Source organism: Periophthalmus magnuspinnatus, chromosome 20, assembly GCF_009829125.3.
Source record: "Periophthalmus magnuspinnatus isolate fPerMag1 chromosome 20, fPerMag1.2.pri, whole genome shotgun sequence".
Taxonomy (NCBI): Eukaryota; Metazoa; Chordata; class Actinopteri; order Gobiiformes; family Gobiidae; genus Periophthalmus; species Periophthalmus magnuspinnatus.
The window spans coordinates 2855953-2882069 of NC_047145.1; the positions used below are offsets into that span (position 1 = coordinate 2855953).

General features: G+C 38.6%; 2 protein-coding genes across 6 annotated transcripts in view; both read right to left on the bottom strand.

Moving 5' to 3' along the window:
- The window catches only part of map3k15 (mitogen-activated protein kinase kinase kinase 15), a 48775-nt gene extending 35442 nt beyond the window's left edge, over nt 1-13333 (bottom strand). For 2 of the 4 annotated variants that reach the window (XM_055230086.1, XM_055230087.1), the window contains exons 1-8: nt 12912-13275; nt 9759-9898; nt 9000-9023; nt 8696-8773; nt 7460-7653; nt 1803-1971; nt 837-943; nt 456-626 (exon numbers count right to left, since the gene is read on the bottom strand). In XM_055230086.1, the coding sequence (XP_055086061.1) occupies nt 456-626; nt 837-943; nt 1803-1971; nt 7460-7653; nt 8696-8773; nt 9000-9023; nt 9759-9898; nt 12912-13212 (1184 nt within the window). In that variant the 5' untranslated portion in view covers nt 13213-13275. Of the gene's footprint in view, nt 1-455; nt 627-836; nt 944-1802; nt 1972-7459; nt 7654-8695; nt 8774-8999; nt 9024-9758; nt 9899-12911 lie in introns of all 4 variants that reach the window. The other 2 variants (XM_033985907.2, XM_033985910.2) reach the window with 2 other exon arrangements.
- A 3085-nt stretch (nt 13334-16418) lies between these two features.
- Nucleotides 16419-26117, bottom strand: part of sh3kbp1 (SH3-domain kinase binding protein 1) — a 65112-nt gene continuing 55413 nt past the window's right edge. Inside the window, exons 10-19 of one of the 2 annotated variants that reach the window (XM_055230096.1) lie at nt 25834-25935; nt 25241-25292; nt 25094-25165; nt 23660-23798; nt 23500-23570; nt 22585-22691; nt 21635-21748; nt 20271-20482; nt 19961-20024; nt 16419-19709 (exon numbers count right to left, since the gene is read on the bottom strand). In XM_055230096.1, the coding sequence (XP_055086071.1) occupies nt 19671-19709; nt 19961-20024; nt 20271-20482; nt 21635-21748; nt 22585-22691; nt 23500-23570; nt 23660-23798; nt 25094-25165; nt 25241-25292; nt 25834-25935 (972 nt within the window). In that variant the 3' untranslated portion in view covers nt 16419-19670. The remainder of the gene's footprint in view (nt 19710-19960; nt 20025-20270; nt 20483-21634; nt 21749-22584; nt 22692-23499; nt 23571-23659; nt 23799-25093; nt 25166-25240; nt 25293-25833; nt 25936-26117) is intronic. The other variant, XM_033986113.2, reaches the window with a different exon arrangement.

The following is a 26117-nucleotide window of genomic DNA, read 5'->3' on the forward strand; positions in this document are numbered from 1 at the left end:
ATGCTGCATATTTAGGCTGTGTTCTTCTCTCATACTAAAAACATTGTGTTCCACCTTGTGATGTCATGTGGTAATACAGGAAGTGCTCCACTGTGTTTTTAAACTCCATACATCTTTACTAGAGTCATTTGGATGATTTCAGCCCTGAAATTGTCAAACTCTATTGAACTAAAGGTAAAAAAGCTGTTAACTTGAAAACTATCACTATATGACATCACAAGGTGGAACTGAGGATTTTGAGCTTTTGAGATGTAGACAGACTAATAATAAAGACTTGCTCCAACATGTGTGAATGAAACGAAACACAACTCCAGATCTGTTTTTGATGAGCATTATAACATGGCTTAAAGCTCACAAGAAGCAATTTTTCGTAATATGGGACCTTAAAGTATTTAAAAGTTTGAGTCCTAGCAGCTTGTCGATATTTTACATGTGTGATAAGGATGAGTGCCCACCACTGTATGGCGTTGTCCCTGTTCTTGGTGTCTTTACAGTCCGAGTCGAGGAAAATGTCTTTGTAGATTCGTCCACAGAGACAGAACATGTCTGGAGCTGGATGTTCACAGGACTGAAGCACCTGCAGCATCACTCTGAGAGCCTGCTCCCTGTCCCCCGGGCTGTTCCTCCTTCAACACAAAAATAAATACCTGAATAAATACTGTTATACTTACTTGAACTAGTACTTCTGTGACCCTAAGATCTCAATACGATTGTCAATACTAGTAATAACTAAGTGGTTAAACATGATTTGTAAAATATTGTGGTAATGTAAATTTTGTATATGTATTTGCAATGTTTATATACAGTTCTTTTGAACATAAGCCAATAGTAGATACCTGTTTAGTGCAAATGCATAGTGGAACTGAATCATTGGTTGCGTTGCTAAATCACATGTAGGCAACATCTCCAGAGTCTGAACAAGCTTCACCATGGCATCGTAGTCCTGAACGCAAAAAAATACAGTATTAAAAATAGAATATTATTTTTATTATAATAGTCATAAATCACAGTGTGTGTGGGTGAGTGTTTATCATGTTGTGGGAACAAAAATCTGTAAAATCTGTAAACACACTCACATCATGAGGCTCTGACTGCCTTACAGAGGCAAAACACTGATCTCTGTCACATAAATCCTTCATTATCAGATCAGTAACATAAAAGACAGGTTTCCTTTTCTATTCCTGTTTTGGCTGCATGTCTGTAACAAATTGAATTTCCTCTTGAGAATAAAAAATAATAATAATTCTTGTGATTTTGATTCAAATACGTTAAGGAAATAGTTAAGGTTAATGTTAGGCAAGTAGTAACTTATACAAGTGGACTGCCAAAAAGTGAGTTACACAAAATAGTAGGTGAAATCAGTGCAAGGCCATTCAGATTTGGTGATGGTAAAGTTGTTCATTCCACAAGAAAAGTTACCTTGCCAGCAAAAATAGGTCAGACCAAATGCCAAATAGAAACAGAGGTTGTCCCTGCAAACATACCATTGTTGCTAAGCAAGGCTTCAACCAATGTTTATTCAATAAAGAAACGTTGTTCTTTCAGATAACTTTTATTCCTTTCGCATTAGCATCTCCGTGAACAACAGTCTACCACACAAGACGCTCTCGCGTGAACTCCCAGCCCACGCCAAACACACTGACACACCCCCCAAACCTCCCACATGGGCACACAAGAAAACATAACTTAACAGTAACTATGGTTTAAGGTCAGATCAGTCTAAAGGAAATTAATGTAAGTCAATGTAATATCCTCAAAAGTGTGTACACCTAACTTGTGTGTCAGTGTGTGTATTCTGTCACCTGTATGTCTCTGTACGAAAAGAGCAGGTTCATGACGATGTCCTGTGTGAGGACCTCTGTGTTGTCAATTCTCAGTTTTATTCGGGACAGTTCTTTGGCCAGCTCCTCACCCTGGTACTTCTCTCTCGCCTTTCGGATGTCGTTCAGCAGAGTGTCCTTAAAGGAAGCACTGGAGAATAAAGTATAAAATCATATAAAAATAAAATATTAAATAAAAACATAAATCATACTAATTGCTGTATTACAATTAAAGTGTTCATAAAAGTCACAGTACCAATAATGGCATGACTGTACACCAAAAGATTCATTTACATCACGCTGGGGGTGTTCTATAAATATGTCTGGTGGAATGTTCAGCAGTTACCATGGTGACACAATGCACACATTAGCAAACACTGCCAAGAAAGTGAAAGATAGTGAAACTGAAAACTTAAGAAAAAATACAAATTGGATTTATACAACACATTTTCAGCCTGTGATCAATACGAGCCTTCACAGTCCGGTTTAAGTGTTTAATTTTCAACAAAAAAGGTGAGAGTGATGAACTGAAAAGCTATTGGCTAATGCTAGCTAGTTTGTGGCTGTAATTTAACGTGTAAGAGACGTGTTTGACAGTAAAAATAATCTCACTGGTTGTAGTTCCAACTAAGTCAGCTCTTTCTGGTCAGATTGTGTTAAAATGAAGCTCAGATTTCAGAAGTCTAATAGAGCTTCTGACAGAGCAGCTAGCATCACACCGCCAGGGAACATTGATGACATCAGCTGAAAAGTGCATAAATAATCTATATATATATATATATATATATATATATATATATATATATATATATATATATATATATATATATATATATATATATATAATAAAAAAAAATTGTTAACAACAATATAATTTTAAGAATAAACTGCATGTATAGACAAACAGAATCTGAACTATAGCTGAAGGCCTTGCAGTGTAAAATTAATTTCACCTCCATATTGTGTCACTTAAAAGCAGCTATTAGGGGGAAAACAGAATTATGCACAGTGTCTGCATCTAGTTTTAAAGCAGGGATTGGACTGACAGCAACCACCAATTTGCTGTCAGACAGTTGTGAAGTGAAGCATACATATAATTAATGAATGCACATGTCAGGAGGAAGAGGAAAGTTAGAAAAGTTAGCCATGACAGCCTAAACTTTACTAAGTCTCATCATAAGAAAAAGGAGAACTTGAGTATTGATGCTTTAAGAATAATTCTAAATATAAATATAAATAAAAGACTATAGTTAAGTTCCTTCTGGATTAGTGAAGTGAGCAAGCTAAACACCATTGTCACATCATTGAACAATACAATACATTTTTTAAATTAAACAGGTTGCAATCTACAACTAAACAACTGAATCTGAGCTAAACTCTAAATATGTGTTTTGGGCATATCCATAGGTTTCAGGTGTTAAACAATATAATCCTAGTAATTAAGATAGCAAACAACGAAGTTAAATCTGTCAACTGGACAAATCTTGTAGGAGTGAAGACGTTTCGCTGCTCATCAGTTCTGTTCAAATTGCTGGTGGCCACTGAAACAGCCATTAGAAACAATAAGCTTACAGAGGCAGAAGCTGGTGACCTGAGACTGAAAGTAACAGCCGCACTGAGCAGCGCCAAACTTCCTCCCTCCAACATCACATCAGAGGAAAGGAAGGCTCTCACTGCACTAGAAAAGGACCACAGCATCAACATTTTGCCAGCTGACAAAGGGAGATGCACCGTGATCCTGAACTCAGCTGATTATGAGGCTAAAGTGAACAGCCTCCTCAGTGACACCGCCACCTATGAACTGCTGAAACGAGACCCTACCAGTGGGTACAGGAAGAAAATCATAGACTGCTTGCAGAAGCTGGAGAAGGAGGAAGCCATTGATAGACAGCTGTATTACAGACTCTATCCTGGTGATTCCATTCCTTGTATCTATGGCCTCCCTAAGATCCACAAAGAAGGAGTAGCCCTCAGACCCATTGTATGTAGTGTTGATTCCATCACATACAATGTGGCCAAACATCTGAAGACCATCCTGGCTCCTCTGGTGGGCAACACGGAGCACCATATTAAAAATACAGCTGAATTTGTGAGCAAAATCAAGCATCTTCAATTTGATCCAGATGAGACCATGGTTTCATTTGATGTGACCTCTCTTTTCACTTGTATCCCCATATCAGTAGCGGTGGAGGCAGCAAAGAGGAGACTACTGCAGGATACTGAGCTAGAAGAGAGAACTAAACTCACACCGGACCAAATCTGCAAACTGCTGGAAATTTGTCTCAATACCACATATTTCCAGTTTAGAGGAAACTTCTACAGGCAAATCCACGGCTGTGCCATGGGCTCACCTGTCTCTCCTATCATGGCTAATTTATACATGGAACAATTGAACAGGAGGCTTTGGCCTCATTTCCAGGTACACCCCCCACACATTGGTTTCGATATGTGGATGACAACTGGACCAAAATCAAAATTCTGGATCTGGAGCCTTTTACTCCACATATTAATGCTGTGGATCCTAACATCAAGTTCACACGGGAAGAAGCCAAGGAGAACAAACTGGCCTTTTTAGATTGTGCAGTAACAATAGGAGAGGACAGGCGACTCCTGGTAAAAGTTTACAGGAAGCCTACACATATGGACCAATACCTGCTGTTTGACTCACACCATCCACTGCAGCACAAACTTGGAGTGATCCGGACACTACACCACAGAGCTCAAGTGGTGCCTACAAACACAGAGGGAAAAGTAAAGGAGGAGCAACATGTGGAGAAAGCCCTCTCTGCTTGTGGATATCCAAAATGGGCCTTCAATAGATCTAAGAGAGCTAAAAAACAGGACAACAGGGAATCTGAACCTAGAAGGAGAGGTGTTACCATCCCTTACACTGCGGGTGTGTCTGAAAAACTTCAGAGAATCTTCAGACAGTATGAGATTCCTGTCTTTTTCAAACCCACAAACTGTCATGATCCTGCCTTTTCTGTCTCCCGGTGTGCTCTTCCCCCTCCCTCACCTGTCTGTACCTGGAGCTGGGCGGAGCTCTCGGCTCCTCCCGCGCGCACCTGCTGTCCATCTGGCTAATCACCACACCTGCCGTGGATAAGAGGAGCTGGGAGAAGACACTCGGGGCGAGATCGTCGTCGTCCCTTCATTCCTGTCGTTCCCTGTGTTCCTGTCGTGCCTGCGCTGCTTCACCCTGTTCCGTACTGGATTATCTGTGTTTGGTGCCGGATCCTATGTGTGCCTTCAGCCCTGCTTCGACCCTGCTTTGACCCTGCTCCGACCCTGCTTCTACCCTGCTTCTCAGCCCTGGTACTGTCTTGGTTTTTCCCTGCACTCCACGTTCCTGGATCCTGGCCCGCACCTGGCTTCCTGCTCACCATCAGATCTACCCTCAGTTTTGTATCTTGTCTCAATCTGTACAATAAACACTATAAATCTGCCCCGAGTCTGCACTCTTTGGTCCGCTACACCCACCGTTACGACACAAACACTTTAAGGCAAAAATTGGTTCACCCTAAGGACAAAACTACGAGCCATAAACAAAATAATGTAGTCTACTCCCTTCAGTGTAGTGAAGAGTGCAGTGAGCGTTACATTGGAGAAAGTAAACAGCTGCTCCATAAGGGAATGTACCAACAACAGCGGGAGAGTTCCTCTGGACCCCAGTCTGCCGTGCATCTCCATCTTAAAGCCACTAACCACTCCTTTGAAGATAGTGAAGTTCAGATCTTAGCCAGAGAAAAGAAATGGTTTGAGAGGGGAGTTAAGGAAGCTATTTTTTGTTAGGAAAGAGAATCCTTCCTTAAACAGAAATGGGGGCCTGAGACATAATCTCTCCCCCATATACAACTCCATCCTCAGACCCAGAACAATGAGAACAATAGCAGGGTCATTAAGGGCTGAATAGGGTTGTTTCAGCTGAAACTGGAGACAATAGCTGTTTACAGTTTCAGTGTAGTTAGCCCCTCCCCTCAGTTAGATTTAAAAGGCAGCGGCCACCAGCAATCTGACCAGAACTGAAGAAGCGGCGTGAATGAGCAGCGAAACGTCTTCACTCCTACAAGATTTGTCCAGTTGACAGATTTAACTTTGTTGTTTGCTATGGATCAGACCTGGATGACTGAGGGTCTACACAGACACCTAGTAATTAAGAATTAAAAACAGAACATTTTTTGCATTGGTAAAAAATAAAATAAATTGTGTTCATGACAGGGAATAGTAATGTGACTTTAAAGCTGCACTAAATAATTTTTCTGGTGGAGGGTATGCCACCTGCTTGTTTCCCTGGAGATAGTATTACTTTGCATGGAATATTTCACAGACTAGCATTAAACTAATATAAAAAACTGACTGACAAACAAAAACATTACATTCCTGCTTTCTAATTGTGAGCAGGGTCACGTCTGAGATCTACATTTACGGTAATACACTCACCTAAAGAATTATTAGGAACACCTGTTCAATTTCTCCTTAATGCAATTATCTAATCAACCAATCACATGGCAGTTGCTTCAATGCATTTAGGGGTGTGGTCCTGGTCAAGACAATCTCCTGAACTCCAAACTGAATGTCAGAATGGGAAAGAAAGGTGATTTAAGCAATTTTGAGCATGGCATGGTTGTTGGTGCCAGACGGGCCGGTCTCTTCTAGGGTTTACAAAGAATGGTGTGAAAAGGGAAAAACATCCAGTATGCAGCAGTCCTGTGGGCGAAAATGCCTTGTTGATGCTAGAGGTCAGAGGAGAATGGGCCGAGTGATTCAAGCTGATAGAAGAGCAACGTTGACTGAAATAACCACTCGTTACAACTGAGGAATGCAGCAAAGCATTTGTGAAGCCACAACACGCACAACCTTGAGGCGGATGGGCTACAACAGCAGAGGACCCCACCGGGTACCACTCATCTCCTCTACAAATAGGAAAAAGAGGCTACAATTTGCACAAGCTCACCAAAATTGGACCATTGAAGACTGGAAAAATGTTGCCTGGTCTGATGAGTCTCGATTTCTGTTGAGACATTCAAATGGTAGAGTCAGAATTTGGCGTAAACAGAATGAGAACATGGATCCATCATGCCTTGTTACCACTGTGCAGGCTGGTGGTGGTGGTGTAATGGTGTGGGGGATGTTTTCTTGGCACACTTTAGGTCCCTTAGTGCCAATTGGCCATCGTTTAAATGCCACGGGCTACCTGAACATTGTTTCTGACCATGTCCATCCCTTCATGACCACCATGTACCCATCCTCTGATGGCTACTTCCAGTAGGATAATGCACCATGTCATAAAGCTCGAATCATTTCAAATTGGTTTCTTGAACATGACGATGAGTTCACTGTACTACAATGGCCCCCACAGTCACCAGATCTCAACCCGATAGAGCATCTTTGGGATGTGGTGGAACGGGAGCTTCGTGCCCTGGATGTGCATCCCACAAATCTCCATCAACTGCAAGATGCTCCTATCAATATGGGCCAACATTTCTAAAGAATGCTTTCAGCACCTTGTTGAATCAATGCCACGTAGAATTAAGGCAGTTCTAAAGGCGAAAGGGGGTCAAACACCGTATTAGTATGGTGTTCCTAATAATCCTTCAGGTGAGTGTATATTTTGCTACAGCACAGTTTTGGGTTCCCACCATGAGGTAACGTGTATATCTTTGAGCAGGCTGGTGAAGCGGTCGATGAGGGGGTCACACAGAGGTCCCAGCAGGTTGTCCCAGTTGGGCTGCATGTACTCACTGGCCCTGCGCTGTGCGTCACTCTCACAGCACATGTACTCGTGGTTCGGAGTCACTATGTATGGGATGAAGTAGTAGTTACCACTGGAGGCCTACGGGGCAGAGGCAGGAGTCAGAGCAGGGCATGAGAACTTCTAAACAGGATGTAAACAAAGCACAAATCAACTGTTAAATGTCATTAAAACAGCACATATCTGATCAAATGCTGGGAAGGAGAGAGGAGAATGGAGCAAAGCTTTATAAATGAATCCATCAAAAGTTAAATGAACTTATCTACTTTTCTTAGGTTATAAAAGCCATGGTAAGATTAACATGCCATTTATCTCAACCACACAGTAGCAATGTATATAATGTCCTTCCATATACTTTCATGTACTGTCTTATGTGTTATTTATTCTATCTTGAAATTGATATATTTAAGCAAAACTAGTTACTTTTAATGTGTAGCCCCCATTACTGATACGAATTTATATAGATTTATAACCAGCAGCACAGGCTTTCATGAGATCCTGATGACATTATGCAGTGTTCAAATAGATTGGTGTCTATAAACATACTTTTATGCATACAACTAGTATTTGTCTCGATATCAGTTGTATTAAAAACTGTAAGCTGTGCCAAAATGTCCATAGAGATACAATGGCAAAAGTAATATATGAAGTAAACAAAAGAGCTGTGGAACTATGCAATAAACTGCAGGGTCACTTCTGGTAAATATATGAAACACTCTATTGTCAGAATACTATTGAATGTTGAGTTTAGTATTGATTTAGTATGTTAAAATCTTCATTGGTTTAACATTAGGCTACAAAATCATGACCTATATAGTGTGAGATATCTATTTACAAGTAGAGAGTCTGCAGCTTATCGGATTGTTCCATAGTGGTCACTCCCATTTTTGCCTTGCTAGTAACAAAGTTTTTGAAATTCAGTCCTGAGCTCTAAAATGGCCACTGTCCTACTTCTCATTATAATGGTGTTTACCTTTATAAGCTGTGAATTCTCAGGGGGTTTGTTATGCACACACATTTTCCATTAGGTGATTTATTAGTTTGTTACTGTTCACTGCATCATATTAATCATTAGTATGTATCATCCTTACATGCTGTGGTGTGCTTTTGTGGTGGTACCTACTTTATTTCTCAATCCAGAGCCTCTGTATTCAGGAGGCAACTGAACCCAAGGAAAACCTAGAGCTACAGAACGAGAGGCCTAGCCCACCAACCCAAACAAACACAGTATTCAAAGATCAGATGACTGAAGATAGGTGGAACCATAAGGCTAAGTATAGCATAGCGTTCACGTGGCTGTTTTGTTGCTTAAAAGAGACGGACCATGTGCTTGTCTAGTGGGTGACCGGACAACTGTCAGTGTCACGGATCAGGGCCACGAATAGAGACATGCAATAACCACATATGTAGAGCATATGGCAACTTACTGTGTTCTTCTGAGCCACCATGTCCTGCAATACAACACAATAACATGCATGGAATTACTACAGGAAGAAGACAGTGGCAACATATTATAAGCCTGATGTTTTAGTGCTGTTGATAATGGTTTAGGCTGTGTTGATAATTTATAAATAATATGATTAAAGATGCTTAACATAAATATGAAATCAAACAATATATCTTTACCAAAACATTCAAAAGGGTAAGGTGGAGATCATTCAAAATGTATGGTAAAGAATTTGTTGTTAAATATTAAAATGCAGTTGTTTTGACTCAATTTATAGCTAACATCTCTACAACCTATTAACCACTTTTTATGAGTTTCACTTTCATTTTTGACACTCTCCCTTCAGAGCACTATCACAACACAATGAGCCTGCATCCCGCTAATGAACTACAACACCTCACCTCAGGTTTGTTTTTATATATTTGTGGAGAATTGTCATGTGGGTGCATGGATGACGTTGACTTTTGGACTGAGCATTGCACAGAATCTTAAAGCTAACCGTAAGGAAGGTTCGAATAAGGCCTGGAAGAATGCAAAAATATGCAAGCATGCACGGAAGACATCTAAAAACCTCTTCAGGCATGTTTTTGATAATGAAACAACATTATAACATGATAAAAAGCTAAAAAATTTATTTTGCATAATACCCCCTCATTAAAGTCAGTTACCTTGGCTCAAAAGAAGCAGAGTGGAGTGTCATGAAGCCCACTGACCCCAGACTGTTACAAAGGCTGTGTACCTTTAAAGATTGTGCTGTATCAGGATCTGTGTCGTGGTATAAAATGACGTTATTGGCCATGTCAAAGCTCTCCCTCACCCCCAGGTGATAGAACAGGGAGGGCTGCCGAAACACGTCGCTCATGTCCACCACCGCTATGTCTGGAACAGGAGAGGAGAGAAACAGTGGCCAAACGTCAGTACAGAGTGTGATGATAGGAACGTCTAATTCCTCTTGACACTTTAACACGGTATTTTGGCATCTTAATATGGTGGGTTAAGAGATTGAATTTTATATTGGCAGGCTGACAGAGTGACAAAGGGGTGCTTCAAATGTGCAAGAAGAAGCTGTTCAAATTTCAAAGATGGCTACTGAAAAGGATCAATTAGCAGCATATGGTGGCTGAGTAGCATTGTCGCCTCAGATAGGTGAAAGGACAAATTTTCTTATGGGAACAATAAACGCTACCGTAACTTTTTCCTAATAATAATAATTTTTATTATAGTTATAATTTGTTTATAAAAGTTGTTTTGGATTTACATGGCATTATATTAAACTGCAAGTCATCTTTAGTTCATGCAACAGGCACAGGTATCAATAATAAAAAAAATCATAATACTACAATTTGAGATGGAGGAATTCCTACAACTGAGTACATGGAGTCGACATGTTCAAGCTTGTGTTAATATAGTGTTGTCTCAATGGATAAATACAGTCGCCATCATTCAACTCTGAAAGCCTAAACACTTTTGGCATTGCACACTGAAAGACACGACTGGTTCTTCGGGTTATTATCAAAGTTATTGTTCAGCCATCTGCAACAATGGTTTTTCTCTTTAGCTTTTCATTGATATGTTGACGTTTATAGTGTACAGTTTGTAGTTATTTATTTATATGTCTGTCATTTATCTGTGTTTTTTTAAATGTCTGTTGTGTACTGCACTCTGGTCAACTCTGTTGTTTTTAAAGTCCATTAGAAATAAAGTTGGATTGGATTGGAATGCTTGAGCCTGAGAATTGAATATAACAAAACTAGATATGTATAATGATAAATCCAATAGTGAAGAGGACGCATATCAGTGACTAACGGTTTGAGAGCTTAGCAGGTAATTAGAAACTTACAATGCTGTCTCTTGTTTCGTGATTCCCATTAAAGAGGATTGGAGGTGTGTGTGGATTATAACATGAAGATAGACGAAGTCACCACTAATGCCTCAGGAGCATGTGGGGTCATGTTTACCTGCCATAATGAAGATGCCTCTTATTCCTAGAAGACAAGTCACCTCAGAGCATGAATTAATGTGTGAATTAATATTTCAGCGAAAGCGCTTCTGAAAAATCTTGGATCTTGGTCAAGCATGTTTCGCTCTACATTACATAACAGTTTGATTTCTAGAAAGCACATATGGCACGCTGCTACTAGTGTTGTCACAAGACTAAGATTTCAAACTCGATTTTGATTCTAAGGAATAGATTTGATAGTCAAAACTGATTCAGATACCACGATGATTATAAAAACACAATTTTAGCAATAGAACATGATTTTCAACATTAAATAATAGTACTTTCTTTTCTATTCCCATGCGTCCTTATATCTGTGTAATCCCTCAGTCGTCCAGGTAGAATCCATAGTGGTCCATGGGTGTATACTAGTCTATGTGTCTTATACTTGTTCTGACTTGTTCTCAAGATCATTCTAAAGATAATCAGGAAAGGTTCATTTCTGTCCCGTGAATGTGACTTTTTAGAACTGATGCCTGTTCAAATAAGTATCTAGTTTCAATTAGCAACTACTACCAACAACTATTGAACTTTGAACTACTTTGAATGCATGAACCAAGTTAACCTCTCTGTACTTTGGTTTTCAAGAACTTAACTGTGGGTTTTATATAGTTTTTAACATGCACTTCACCTCTTCCCTACTTCTGCATTATGTCCCTGTGGACTATAAGACAGTAGTCATGACATTGGAATGTAGATTTGTCTGAGATAAGCCTCCACACTAGACAGATACATGAAACAACAATCATCATTCCACTGAATTACATTTTGTTTTTCAATTGCTTTAACAAATTTCTCTGTTGACATTTTCAACACAGCTCACACAAAATATAAACAGAAATTTTGTTTTTCAAAACAAAATTTTATCACAGCAAAATGCTGTTTTACATTCAAACCTAATCAATCATCCCTCAAAAGGAGGTTTTACCATCAAAACTCTGAGATTGTGTTCATGTGTCTGTGCTCTTTCACAGATAGAGCAGCTCAGGTCTTACTCCTGCTCTCAGGAATCACAGAGGACCACTGGTTTAGTGCAGTCTGACACTGAGGTTCATACTTAACACATATGAATCTATTTTTTCTGTATTTTATTATGTAGTATAAATCATTTAAAGTGAATATACATAATACCAATAGCAGTCTAGATTTGGACTTGTATGCTGAAGAAATTTGAAAGATGCTGAAATCACAAATACATCATCACTGTTTTTGCAATATGTAATGTGCCCAGACAAGACACAGACAACACATCTCATCTCACATACAGTATACTGTATATACAGTATACTGCGTGTCTCTGCTCACACAGCCTGTGCTCTGCTGAGACCCTGACACCCTTCTCCCCGTTTGACTTTCCTGTGAAATCGTGTGTTGACATGTAGTATTCAAAAAACAAGTTGAAATCAAAGAGCATGCACGTTTGTGAATGAGAACAAGAGCTGAGAAAACCGAGTTTGTACTAAAACGATTGAAAACAAACTGTGAAGTTTGCAATTAGTTTTGAGAAATATGTTGAAAGAGTTACTGGCACTGAACTTTTATGAAGAAATATGGGAAAGAATGATCATTTATTTTGGTGGAGTTTATGAAAGAGCAGGGATAGATTTGTCCTCTACCATCACTTGACCCAAACACACCCCAGTGCTTTTTGGCAGCCAGAAGTCACCAGTAGTAGAGTAGCTGTGCACGTGAATTCATTCAAGTTTTGCAATAAGTCATATTCTGAATGCAAATTTATTCCGCCACCCTATTTTACGCACAGCAATCACACATCTTACTCTTTACTTTTCCTACAGCCTGATACAAACTTCTCCACAGACTTCAAAGTGAAAGTGACAGACCTATTCCTCTAATGCATGTGCGTGCTGAGCTGGATCTGTTTCCCACACAAACCTGCGTCGTAGAAACTGTCCAGCACTGACGTCTCTCCAAAATCCAGTCTCCCAAACGCGACGGTGGTGAGCAGGGCACTCTCCGCGTCGCACGCCCGCTGGAGACACTGCAGCGCTCCGGACTCGGGACTGATCGCCATCGCCGACTTCATCCCATCGTTCAGAACGTACACCACCCGTAAGGACCGCTGCTTGGCGATAGCGGGACACGGGCTGGACACGTCGGCCCGGTCCACGGCGCATGGTCCGACGTTGTGCTCCCCTGTCATGTCCGATACCTGCGAGTTCTGCACGGGATCCATACTCTCTCCAAGCTCGCACGGCCGGTCTGCTCCTCTCGCTCCCTCCTATTGCTTTATTCTGAAGTTGGGACGCACAGGAGAGGGACTGGGTTTGTCCAACAGCATTTCCGCGTCATTAACCCACATTATGTGCCAATTATCTCGCACCAAAAAGCGCGCTGCTGCAAGACCGGATCCGGCCGGACGGATTACGAGATTTTGAACTATTGAACAATTTATTACAATTTTCAATAGTTTAATTATGATATGCTGTTCCATTTTTTTTCTCTCAATCCACATATTTATTAGTTTGCTTTATTTTCAAAAACTATATAAATGCCACAAAAGTCCCTTCTTGTCCGTAGTATCGGCAACTAGGATGTTACCATGGCAACAACCAGTACCACCTGTGCTAACTAAACGGCTAGCATACTGTTAATGATTAGCGACGATAAGAGTCATAATTTATAGAGGTTAAATGGTATTAGCTACCATTAGACGACATATGGTCTCAAAAAATAACATTATAACATAAAGTGAAGAGTTTAAATTCATTTTGTGGGATGTTTGAAAGTTGGGTTTTGTAGCTAGCTTTCGTGCGTAAAAGTTGATTAGGCTAATTTACCCACAATTCCTTGCAGGAAACAATTAAAGGGGTAGAGGAATTAAAAAGACTAGATGTTTTTAAATTGATTTAGAGGATATTTTTGGACTAAATAGGGTATTAAATAGGCCAAAATATAAACTTTTATTTATTTATTTATTATTATTTATTTATTTTTAATGTAGGCTTATGGTAATTTAGAGTTAGCTTGTTGTGGTCTGAATGCTATTTAGGCTACATTTGGGCTATAGCAATTCTGCACCTCCACCATACCTCTAACTGATTTTAAGGGTCCAAATGCAAGCACTTATTAATTAAACTAATTTGTGCCAACATTTTTGGTTTACATTGCATTTGTCTTTTAATCTTCTCAGATGAGGGCTACTGGCTGGTGCCTGGACTGCTGACGGTGGACACACTCCCCTCTGAAATGTTATCTGCCCCATGTCTAAATATAACAGCATGTCCTTCTGGCATCAATAAACTGAACACACTCCCCACTGGGTTTTGGTAGCTTCCTGTTAGGTCAGACAAACAATCAATCCATCGCTTCAGTAACTTGAGGACAAAATAAATAAGATTATAGACCTTTTACATGGTTAGGAGTGTAAAAGCTAGCCTATGTCCTATGTATTTTAGCTGATGCTTAAGAGGATCATGGGCTAAGAGGTGTCGAACAGTGATCTTGTGAAAAACCTGCCAATTGGCTATAGTGTACAGCTGACCAGTTCATTTACCCCTGCTATTTAAGTTATGGAAGTGTATCTGTGTTACTCACCCACTTTAGTTATGAAGTATCCACATCAACAAGTGATTAAATGACAGAATATCATACAACCAGTGTGAAAGCCATGGAGGAGGGCCACTACTTTTGGTCTTGTAAAATGCTGCTTTTTACAATGCAGTTATGCAATGGTGGAACATAACAAAGTAAAAGTAGTAAATTATTTTTTTTTAGTACAGATACTTAAGAGCAAGTATCTGTACTTTTTACTTCACTACATTTTTGAACTAGCCTGAAAAGTAAAAGTTGGCCTATTTTTGATTATTATTTGAGACTTGCCGGAAAGTCTGAGGCTGTTTATTTTTAACATCTTTATCCAAATAAATAAATAAATAAATAATACAAATAAAACCAGCCAAGAAAAGATATTGATTCATTGATTCAGTTGTTTCTGTTGAACAAAATTCAACACAAATCATTATCAACATCACTACATTTGAAGCTTTATAAGATCTCAAAACCTGCACGGCTTACTTTTTACTCTTAAAGTACATTTTATATGGGTACTTTAATATTTTTACTTAAGTAGAATTTTTCATGTGATACTCTTACTTTTACTTGAGTATTTTTTGGCTCTGGTATTTGTACTTTTACTTAAGTAACAAAACTGAGCAGACTGCTTCTTTCGCCACTGAGTTAATCATTTTAAAGGTGAACCATCTAACTTATCTGGGGGTAGTTTGCCATATACTTGTCTTCATAGAGATGCTATTACTTCCCCTAGGATGGTCCAAAGTATTACATTAAACGTATCCATGGAAGCGAGCAGATGTGGAACACAGGTCATTTTTGTGGAGAGGGCAAATGCAAGATAAGTGCAATATACTGTGCCAAAGCAATAACATCTCCATGGAGACAGGAAAAGATACACAGTGGACCTTTAAGATCGTTTTTAAAGAGCTGAATCTATAACTTGCATTGCGGAACAGTTTAAGTCCACACAAAGTATAGGTGGAAATGCATGCATATACTGTCTGTTATATTGTTAGTTACCAAACCTGTGATGTTGTCATGACTTGCACCTTTTCCCAGTCTGTATCAGCTGACTGTCCAGTGATTTGTGATATATTTATTGTGCAATATCCTGCTGGTTTGTAGACACTAAAGCAGAGTCATAACTTTCAGTTCCGGTGTGGACCTTCACGCAAACAGCACTTCCACATTGGAACTAATGTAAACTGGTTCTAAACCCAAAACTCAACCTGGACTAGACCAGAACTAAACCCAGGCTTGAACAGGACCAAACCAAGTGTACATCTTTAGATTTTGGTCACACAGCGCTAATTAAGGGTATACTATGTAAATTTTCAGTAAGCTTCTCATATGGCGATATTACTGGTTTGCCTGGAATGTGTATCATAGCTATCTCCATGGAAACAAGGTCGATCAGAAGTGTGGCGACTCAGAAAGAATGCATATTTTATTTTACTATGGGCTATGAAAACATAAATGCTAAACAGAGAGAGAGAGAGTCAGTATCATCTCAGCAAACAGGTATATTCAAAAAAATTAAGACTAGAACCAATAAACAACGTCATTGTGGTTAGGCAGTATAAGTATTTTTTTTCTTTACGTCAGCCTAAACTCTTTCGGTCATGGTAGAAATGTTATGTACAACCTTATACAAGTTAAATAATGTTTGATTTGAATGTAATGACCGAATAAATCTACAATCTAAAATAGAAAAGTTTAATGCCATACTGTGGAATATTACAGACAAAATAATATACTACTGTATCTATGTAGACAGGCAGGTGGCCAGAAAAGTTATATAATGCGCCTTTAAAGCATCAAATATCTATGTTGTCAACCCTTTGAGAAATTACAGACCCACGCATACAGTACATAATAGCATCTTTATTACACTGAAATATAAAAGTATATATTTATTTATATATTTCACTATCCTGGAGAGAAAGGACCAACTCAACAAAGAAGAAAAAACGTCTTGCAGCTCATTTGTAGCAGTATTTTGTGTTGTATTGTCATATAAAAGAAAATAAAAAAACAAACCACAAAATTAAAATCATCTGAAACAGGAAGGCCACAGTGACGGGTTGCCATAGATTGTGTACATTGAAGGAAGCCATACACTCTTCAGTACATGCATGCATACACAGATAGAAAACACTCACTTATCAGGAACTGCTGTTGACTACATTCCTTTAAAACCCTGTGCGAAATATTGTCGTAAGAAGTTCGTCCAAAAGAGTAATGTTGACAAAGACATCAGTTCAATCTTGGGACAGGATATGAGGTGCAAATATGCAAATTATATAAAGGCAATGAAACTACACGTGAGTTGATAAGATGTGTTCAAGTAGGTATTTAATGAGCAGTCAAATATCAACTGGGCACAACTAGAACATATAGATACTGGAGTTTGAAAATATGTAAATGCAAGAAAGGTTGTATCAAGTAAACACTGTAAGAATGGGCTTTGTTTATTAGTTTCTATTCAATTATTAGCAAAAGGCCAGTAGTTACACTTTAAACTATCAATGAACAGAAGCAGACACGAGCAATGCAGCTTCAGTAAAGCAGCACTATGTAACTTTTCTAGTAAAGAGTCTGCCACCTGCTTGTTTGTTACTGCTGTGTTATTGCTGTGCCTTGAATGTTCCACAAGTTAGAGGTCAGATCTGTGGAGAGTCACCCCCGCTTACAGCAACAATGCATGTTTTTCAAGGTATTTCTTAGCACTAAAAAACATATAGCTGGATAAATATGAGATAGATAAACTGAATGCCGTCAGACAAAGCAATAACATCTACATAGAGAAAAGCAGACCCCACCAGGAAAGTTACATAGTGCACCTTTAGCTTCATCACATTATGTCACAATGTATCTATGTTATCATGCTTTTAAAACTGCATAAAGATAGGACTCTATACTGGTGGAAGAAGAACAGCTTTTGCATAGCCTGGGCAGTCTGTAATAAAATAAAATTTGGAAATAACAAAACAAATCCTGATTAATGTGATTTACAACTTGAGGACATTAAGGCAAAAAGATCTACAAAAATTATTGGAAATTCTACACCAATAATTTTCATTGCAGCAAAAACATAACTTATTTTTTGGCAAAATTCATGTTAAAATGTTAGTCTACCCTGTTACATTAGCACCCAGATTAGTCGATAATCCTTTTCAGTTAAATCCGTGTGCTTTTTGTACTTTAAAATAACTCCAATATAAAGTCCAATATTTGACTGCCAATTAAATATTATTAAAATAAACTATTAAGACATTAAAAGAACCAGAGTACTGTTGATGTTTGGGACTCATCCGCCTGCAGTGTACCATAGAAACATCGGCTCAGTGCGTCAGTGGTGCTTCATACACACTGTCAAAATTAAATTAAAGAGAAACGTCCAGTAGGTCCATATTTTCATATTCTGTTCAGGCTTTGTTCACACTAAAGGGAAAGTGGCTCAATTTGACTTCTCTCTTTCTAAATACAGGTGTCCTCAGCTGAAGTTTTCATTTTATTTGTGTTTATTTGTAAAATTTAACAGGGAGTAGTGGCGCTAACTAACTATTGTGCATGGAGCCTATCGCTTTGTTAGTATAGTCATTTTTAACATATAATACAGTGTTTCCAATAGAGTTAGCCCAGATATTTTTTTTCCCATAGAATTTGTGAACTGTCAAAGTAACTTACAAATATGAAATCATCTTTTTTGAACAGTACAGTTACAATGCAATGATCTATAATGTGTCATTTTCTTAGACCAATGCATAGACCAGGTTGTTTTTAGACTATGGGACGTGGCACCATACTTTCCTCTTTCCTCCTCTATCTTACAATCAAATGTTAAAATGAAATTTATATGATTTAATATTGTGATACGATTACTTAGCGAGTATTATTGATATTCTTAAAATACAGAATTGCATAATACACATGTCAATTGATATGGTTCTCCTTTACACAAAAATAAATTCTGTACTACCTCATTAAGACACAAGCCATTTAAAACACCAAAGCTAGTTCATACAATAAATACAAAACTCATCTTGTTTGGAATGGTTATAATGATAATAATGCAAATATAATACGAAATTTCTGCCACTTTTGCTTTTTGTAAACAAAGCCTGTCTAATTTCACTTCCTTTCTTTCACAGATGGTGGATATCAAGAGTCAAAGGCCTCGGAGTGGGCACAGAACAGCTCATCTGAACCGCCCGTGGCTACAGTGGTCCAACTCACATTATTTCAAAAAAACAAACAAAAAAAAAAAAGCAAAAAGAACTTAATTTGAGGTGGTACCAGCGAGGTCGCTCTGTGGACTGTAACCATGGAAACGCAGTCAATCTATGCAGAGGTGGAAGTAGAAAATTGCAAACATTTCTATGATTAGGGAGATTTAGGCTTGATACTGTTAGTGGATTTTGGGAACTTTACTTTAAAACATAGATTACAAGTCTTTTTCTTTTTAAATTGTACACTCTGACATATTTTTAAGCTAGTTATCCCATTTAAATTAGGCCCTATGCACTGTTCACACTATTCACACCAATCATACATTTTCAACATTAATTCTAGTCAAGGTGGGAGAAGTGTCTTGCCTAAGGACACAACAATCCTCCCATCCCTCCTCTCACCTTTTACCAATGTGTTTAAACCCTCATAAACCCATCTATTTGTTTATTTTGTCAAGTCTTCTTTAATATAATATGTCAAAGGTCAAATGATCTAGACACTAAAATAATGATTATACAGACATGATTACACATTTGATTTAATAACCTAGCGCTAATCCAGAGCTAACGTTCGTTGTCATGTTACTTTGGCCCTGCAGTGTTAAATTTACTATTTTCTAAAATTTTTCCAAATATTCTCCACCTCTGCATGTAACAACTGAAACACACAGCGTATAACCATTGTGTTGGCGGCTCTCATGGTAAGTAGTAGTAAACATGAAGCGTTTGAACAGAGGATAAGGCGTTCTTGGGGCAGGTGTGACAGTAGAAGAGGAGGAGGAGGAAGAGGAGGAGTTGATGAAGATTTGGCACAAACTGAGATTTTGGCTGAAGTTGATTTTGGCTGAGGAGGAGTGTCAGATGTGACAAACAGGAAAATCCAGGTTCATTTCAACAGGCTCTTCTTTATGTGCTCTACCTCCATCTGGAACAAATGGATGGATAATTTAATAATTTAAGGGATAAATGACTCATTTTAAGACTGAACGTATCCAATATCAACTTTAAAACTAGAGACTTTTGCTATTGCTATCTTTATGTACAATACCCAATGGTGTTTGTTTTAATCACAAACAAAAAAGCACAGCAAGTAATTATTATGAATGAATTATGAATGATAAACGTAAATCACTTTTTTTTTTCAAAAATTGCATCTTTTGTGTGTACATTCCTCACCTGTAAACTAATACGAATCCTCTTCTCCTCATCCAGAGAGGAGGCCAGCTGCTTCATCTCCTGTCTGTAACACACACACACACACACACACACACACACACAAAAAAGCATCACTAGACACTTTTCTAACATTCAGTGTTTGAGTAAGAACAGGCTCCACAGCTCTGAGGCAGAAAATTTGAAAACCACAAACACTATAAAACAGTAGTTCTGTGCACACCAAGTATCACAAAAAAATATGCAAACACTGCTCTAAAACATTTTCCCACAATTACTCCTCTAGTGAATGGTCTTATAAATGTGTCCACACCTGTGTTGGGTCTTGAGTATCTCTACAGATGCCCTCAGGTCTCTCAGTTGGCTCCTGAGCTCCTCCAAAGAGGGTGGAGTCAGAGGGGAGTGCCGGAGCTCGGGGGAGGGGCTTAGACCTGACGAAGAGGAAGGAGAAACGGGACGGAGCACTGCGTTTGGAGGGTTTAAAGACGAGGGTTTGACCGGGAGAGGGGCTTTACTGTCAGCTGCCTGTGTAAACAAAGGCACAGTTTAGTCAAATGAATTATCAGCTGGTGGTGGCATCACCTGCTTGTCTCCATGTTAAATGTAATGTGGAACATTTCAGGCAAAGCAATGCATCTTCAGTTCAATACAGAGTGCAGCTTTAAGCATGACAATTACACAGTATATTTATTTGTATATATTCTGTAAAGGTATATGAAACATATGCATAGGCATCTATGGAATTGATCGTAGCAGTGGTATAGGGAGCAGTCGAGTTATGTGTTTACACTGGTGGCTGTTTCCTATTATTTCCAAGTGCAGTTTTTCTTTTAATTTGTTAAAAACCTTACATACTTGCTAGATCAGTTACATTTGTTACATAAAATGATAGTTTTGCATTTATAACTTTGAACACAGAAGGTTTTCATCACACATACATATTTTTATACCATAATAAATTAAACATAAACATATGTTGTATTTGAGGTGTGAGATGTGTTGCATTAGATGTATGTACCATATGTTTACAGCTTACTCTGACTTAAACATCAGCCTGTCCAGGGACGACACATGGAAATTTGTGTTTTTGCTATAACCTGGCACCATACTGTACATCTTTATTGTTTTTAAGGTCAGTGCATTGTTGGGTCCTGTCCCTGTCCAAATAAAATCATAACATACCATGTATCATTAGTATTAGTTACTGCAAGTATGCATTAACATCTAACTGTACATTTGAGTAAAACAAAAACAAACCTAAAAAACCTAGATCCATGTGGAATATTGTGTATATATAATAGTCCAATCTTTTCTAACCTTGCAAAGATTCTCAGGGGGAAAGATGCAACGATTTTTAGCAAGGCAAGGGTTTCTAAGCCCTAACCCTAAACCCTTGATTACCCTTGCTGATTATGAGCATTTTAATGAAGGGATGGCATGTTAATTGCTTCTGTGTAATGTATTTTATAGCAACTGCTGTTAAAACATCTTTATTAACCAGAAAAATAATGATATTTTCCTTATACGTAGCTTATCAGGTAGGAGAAGGGTATGGGGGTCGTGAACATATCCATGGATTAAATACAGGTCACTGGGGAAAAAGATTGGAAACCACTGTAATAGTCTATGATGAGTCTCCCCCTGCTGGTGGGGTGTGAGTGTTGCACTGTCTCTTACTGAGAGGGCAGGGATTGTTTTCCTCAGAGTCACAGGCTCTGGTTCCTCTTTCCCTCTGTCTTTGTCTTTTCTGTCGTCTAGTGCTTCCAGGAGCTCTGCTGAGGGTAGGGATGACTGCAACAAAACATGAAGAAAAACTGAAAGCAACTGGACTAGAGTATACTGTATTTGAAATTGGCTTGTTATTCAGGAATGATGACTTAGTTATTCTGCACTTTTCTAGATATTCAAAATTAGTCAACAAATATACTTTACAATTCATTCCTCAGTTACACTTGGTGGTAGTAAGATGCTTCTCAAGCCACAACTGCCCTGGGACAGATTGACCAAGGCATAGCTTCTAATTTGCATCTCTCCAAATCAGTAATCATCCAAACAGATCATATTTTGAACATATTAGCAAGGAGGAGTCTTTGCCAACCGCACAACAACATGGGGTCTTGGCAATAGCAGTGATTAGACTACCAATCTGGTTAGTAGGCATTATGTTTCTACTAGCCTGGATACCATACAAACATTAGAAGAGGACAAGAGGACACTATTACTCCATCTGGTGTATTAAAACTAGGGCTAGGCAAAATGGCAAAAAAGGACACAATTTTCCTCATATTAATCAATCTTTCCTTTCAGGACATTTAACAAAAACTTTCTTCCTCCAAAAAATCTGAATTCTGCTCCAAACCACATGCTTTTCAGATGATTGGCTGTAGATTAAACCATGTCATTGACGATTAGAAATGACTGAATCCCAACCTCCATTAGCATCTGAGTCATTGTCCAGCTCTAATTAAAAGGTTAAATGCTGTGAGTATGTTCAGTGGAGGATATTAGATTAAAATAACTTCACATACACCAGTACAAGCTCCAGACACGAGCCCTTTAACATGTGAATCAGTGTCTTGTGTGTTATGTCTCACACTACATTTTTAGGTCAGACTGCTGTTACTCACTTGTGAGAAGATTTGGGACCTGGGTCGTCTGTCTGTGACTCGTGGCCGTGATGCCGTTGGGTGACTAAGTTTATCTGTAGAAGACACGACTGCATCTAAATCCATATCTGCACACAAGACACATGGGTAATATTCAGTTAGTATTAGTCAATGGAAACATAAAATCTGTGTTTACTACCAAACATGGACTAATATGACTTTTGAGCTTTCTGTCCAGTCAATTTTAAGTCACTTTGAGCTCTGAATGAATGTAGACCTTGCTAAATAAATGATAAATATTGACTTTGTTATCGCACAAAATATTAAGTAGACTATTTGTGCATTATAGACTTATTTTAACTTGCTGTTTGAATGTTTAAAGTAAAAAAAACTCTCCTGGGTAGTGTTCGCCATGCTTTCTATGCACTATCCTTGTAATTCAATCATAGACTGTATAAAGAAATGGACTAAGGGAGTGTGACGTCACCCATAGCGTTCAGCTCCAGTCAAATGAAGCAGCAGTTATAGGAGTGAATTTGGACGTCCATATTAGGAATTCTAACCGGGAGTATGATAGCAACCGAAGAGCCAATCTAGAAGGCGGAAGGTAATGCCCCTTTCTGCCAACACAGCTAATTTGGCAGGGAGTATGTTCTTAGCAATCCCAGGATCATATACAGCGGGTTAATATGAACATTTAAGACCAAAATGATGATCCTGACAGCAGCAGGAATGAAGAGAGGGGTGAGTTTTCCGATGTAAAGTGAATTGGAACCAATGGAGCCGGAAGTGCGCCCATGATTACTTCCCCTTTGGAACGTGGCGGCTAGCAGGTTAGCTCTGTCCATTTATATATACAGTCTATGAGTAGTAAAACGTTATAATAAGAAATACTAATCAACAGTTCACTAAGCCCTGCTCTGATTGGTTGCTCACCCGCGTCTTGTGACCTATCAGGGGCGGAGTCTGGAGTCGTAGATCTGCCCTCAGTTTTGGGGCTTTCACTCCTGAGCAGGTAGACCACACGACAACATTCAGCTTATTTTCCATTTCTATAAACTTTTATTTTTATGTGAATATTTTAAAATGTACTGACGCTAGTGTGGGTGGTCTTTCAGGGCGTCTCGGAGGATGGGAGGAGGAGGAGGAGTTGCTGGTTTTGGGGGGTAGGGGTTTCTTGGGTAACACAGATGGGAGGGTGGGCTTGGGAATGTCACCAGGCTTCAAGTCTTCACCTGTACATGCAGATACACAGGTGCAGACAGGGTTAGACGAAACAAGACAACAGACCAAATAAAAAGGTAATTAACAAACATCATGAACACAGAGTCATGCATTGCTGGTTAGGGCACGATAAAGGAAAGATTAATACAGAGGTTAGGGTTAGGAGGATCTAGGGTACTACGATACTAACTGATATTAAAATTTGTATCAACACTATATTCATTTGAACATGTATTGGTGCAGGAGGAACAAAAAAATCACATAAATAAAACCATATTGAACCATTGCTGGAAGGTGTTACAATAGTCTTAATAGTCTTGATCAAAACTTTTTTTATTTTACAAAATTATACTCAAATGTCTAATAATGTGTGTGTGTGTTTATTATAATTGTGGTAATGATTTCAGTATTGAGTATCAAGAGTTGAGTTTTAATTTTTAATTTTTTTTGGATAAAGCTGTTATAAAAACGCACTGAAAAAGCCTCATCATGCTATTTTCTTATTTAAATACTTGTTTCATTTTGCAGTATTACAATGCGCAAACAATCACAGAAGCTCACAAAGTTTTATCATTTAAAATACGTCAAACTGGTGGACGTTGTTGGCTTAAAAATATTCATTAAAAAGCTGTGCAAAGTAGAAAAGAAAAACAGCCCTGTCAATATCAAAATAGCCTCAAACTACCGTGTCTGTGTTTACAGGATTTGTCAATACGATAATTGCTACTGTTCTTTTTGTTTTGGTTTTTGCTAGTTTTTCAGACTGTTAAGCTGAGGAAAATAAGATTGCATGGTGAATAAAAACAGCTATACTTTTTAAAGATGCACTATGTAACTTTATTAGTCCACCACCTGCTTGCTCTATGGACAAACTCGTCTGTCTGCATGGAGACATTCTCAGTCTGAATGTGTGTTTTTCAAGGTATTTTTGAGACTGTCAAGAAAGTTAATGCAAGAAAACTATGAAACATCCCTGCAAAGCGATAACATCTCCATGGGGTAATGAGGGTAATGGATACTGCAGCAAAAAAGTGACAACATGCAACTTTATGTGAGGATCTATAGCTATGGGTCTGGTCTTTCATGTGGAAGCTGCGACGATAAACTATAGAAAGAGACATTGTTTAGATCTGGAAAACAAACCATTTTATGTAGTACAACGAAAAATTATACTGATTGATTGAACAAAGTAGAGGAGATGGCGGCAGAAATACATCTAGAGCTTAGAAGCACAGTAAGAAGGCGGACGGAAGATCCAGAGTCACAGATTGAAGTGATCTAAAGCAGGACCGGGTCTAGACCATACCTCTGTCCTGCTCTCTGTGTGGGAGGTGTTCTGGGCGCTCAGGAGGGACCTTCTTTAGCTCTGACTTTTTCTCTAAAGGTCAAAGGTCACAGGGTTTTGGGTATTGCTTTGGTTCGTTTCAAATAAGAAGAGGATCCGGTCTTTTACCTGTGTTGGCTTTAGACGAGGGAGCGCTGGGAGGAGGTGGTTTCTTTGGTCTCTGCGAATACACAAAATATTCAAATTAATAATATTGTAGTTGTGTGTTCACTCTAAAATACATCATTTCTATGTTGTCTTACTCGGTGCAGACAACCTACTACAGTAATTATCAGTAGGTGGTCTATTGATGGTGTTAAGAGCAAATAAATATTATAAAATTAGTAACTGGATCATTCAACAACATTCTCATAACAATAGCCAAAAATCAGTTCCTATATAGTCAAATTAATGTATAAAAGAAAATGAGTTTGCAAAAATATAGATGGGATATAGAGGGAAAATATAGTAGGAACATTTTATTTTGATATATTTTGGTTTAGACGATGTAAGACACATTTAAGTCATATCTTAATGCTTCAAAATAAATACTAGTTTAACACACGGCGCGGACACACAACAGCAAAATACGTAAACATTTAAAAACACAAAACTATAGCCCCATATACACATTTTTAAAACTTTACAGCCACATTTGAACTGTAAAAACATATAATTCTTATGCTGTATTACATGTATTACAAATATCAGGGATAACTTACCTCTTTCTCTACTTCTGGCAATAGCAACTTGACAAAATTATCTGGAAAAACTCCTTGTCGCCCTCCGATCTCTCCCATCCACCAGCCTGCGTCTGCACACTCCTGAACAGAAACACGTTTAAACAGATTAAAAGGATTTAAGTGTTGTTTTAAGGAGACCTGATTTGCAAAACTAGCTTTCCCACAAACAAATGCAGCCGACCACACATCATCATATACTATACACACAGCCTGCAGGTGACTCAAGTAGTACTAAGTGAGTGTGACATCTCCCATAACGTTTG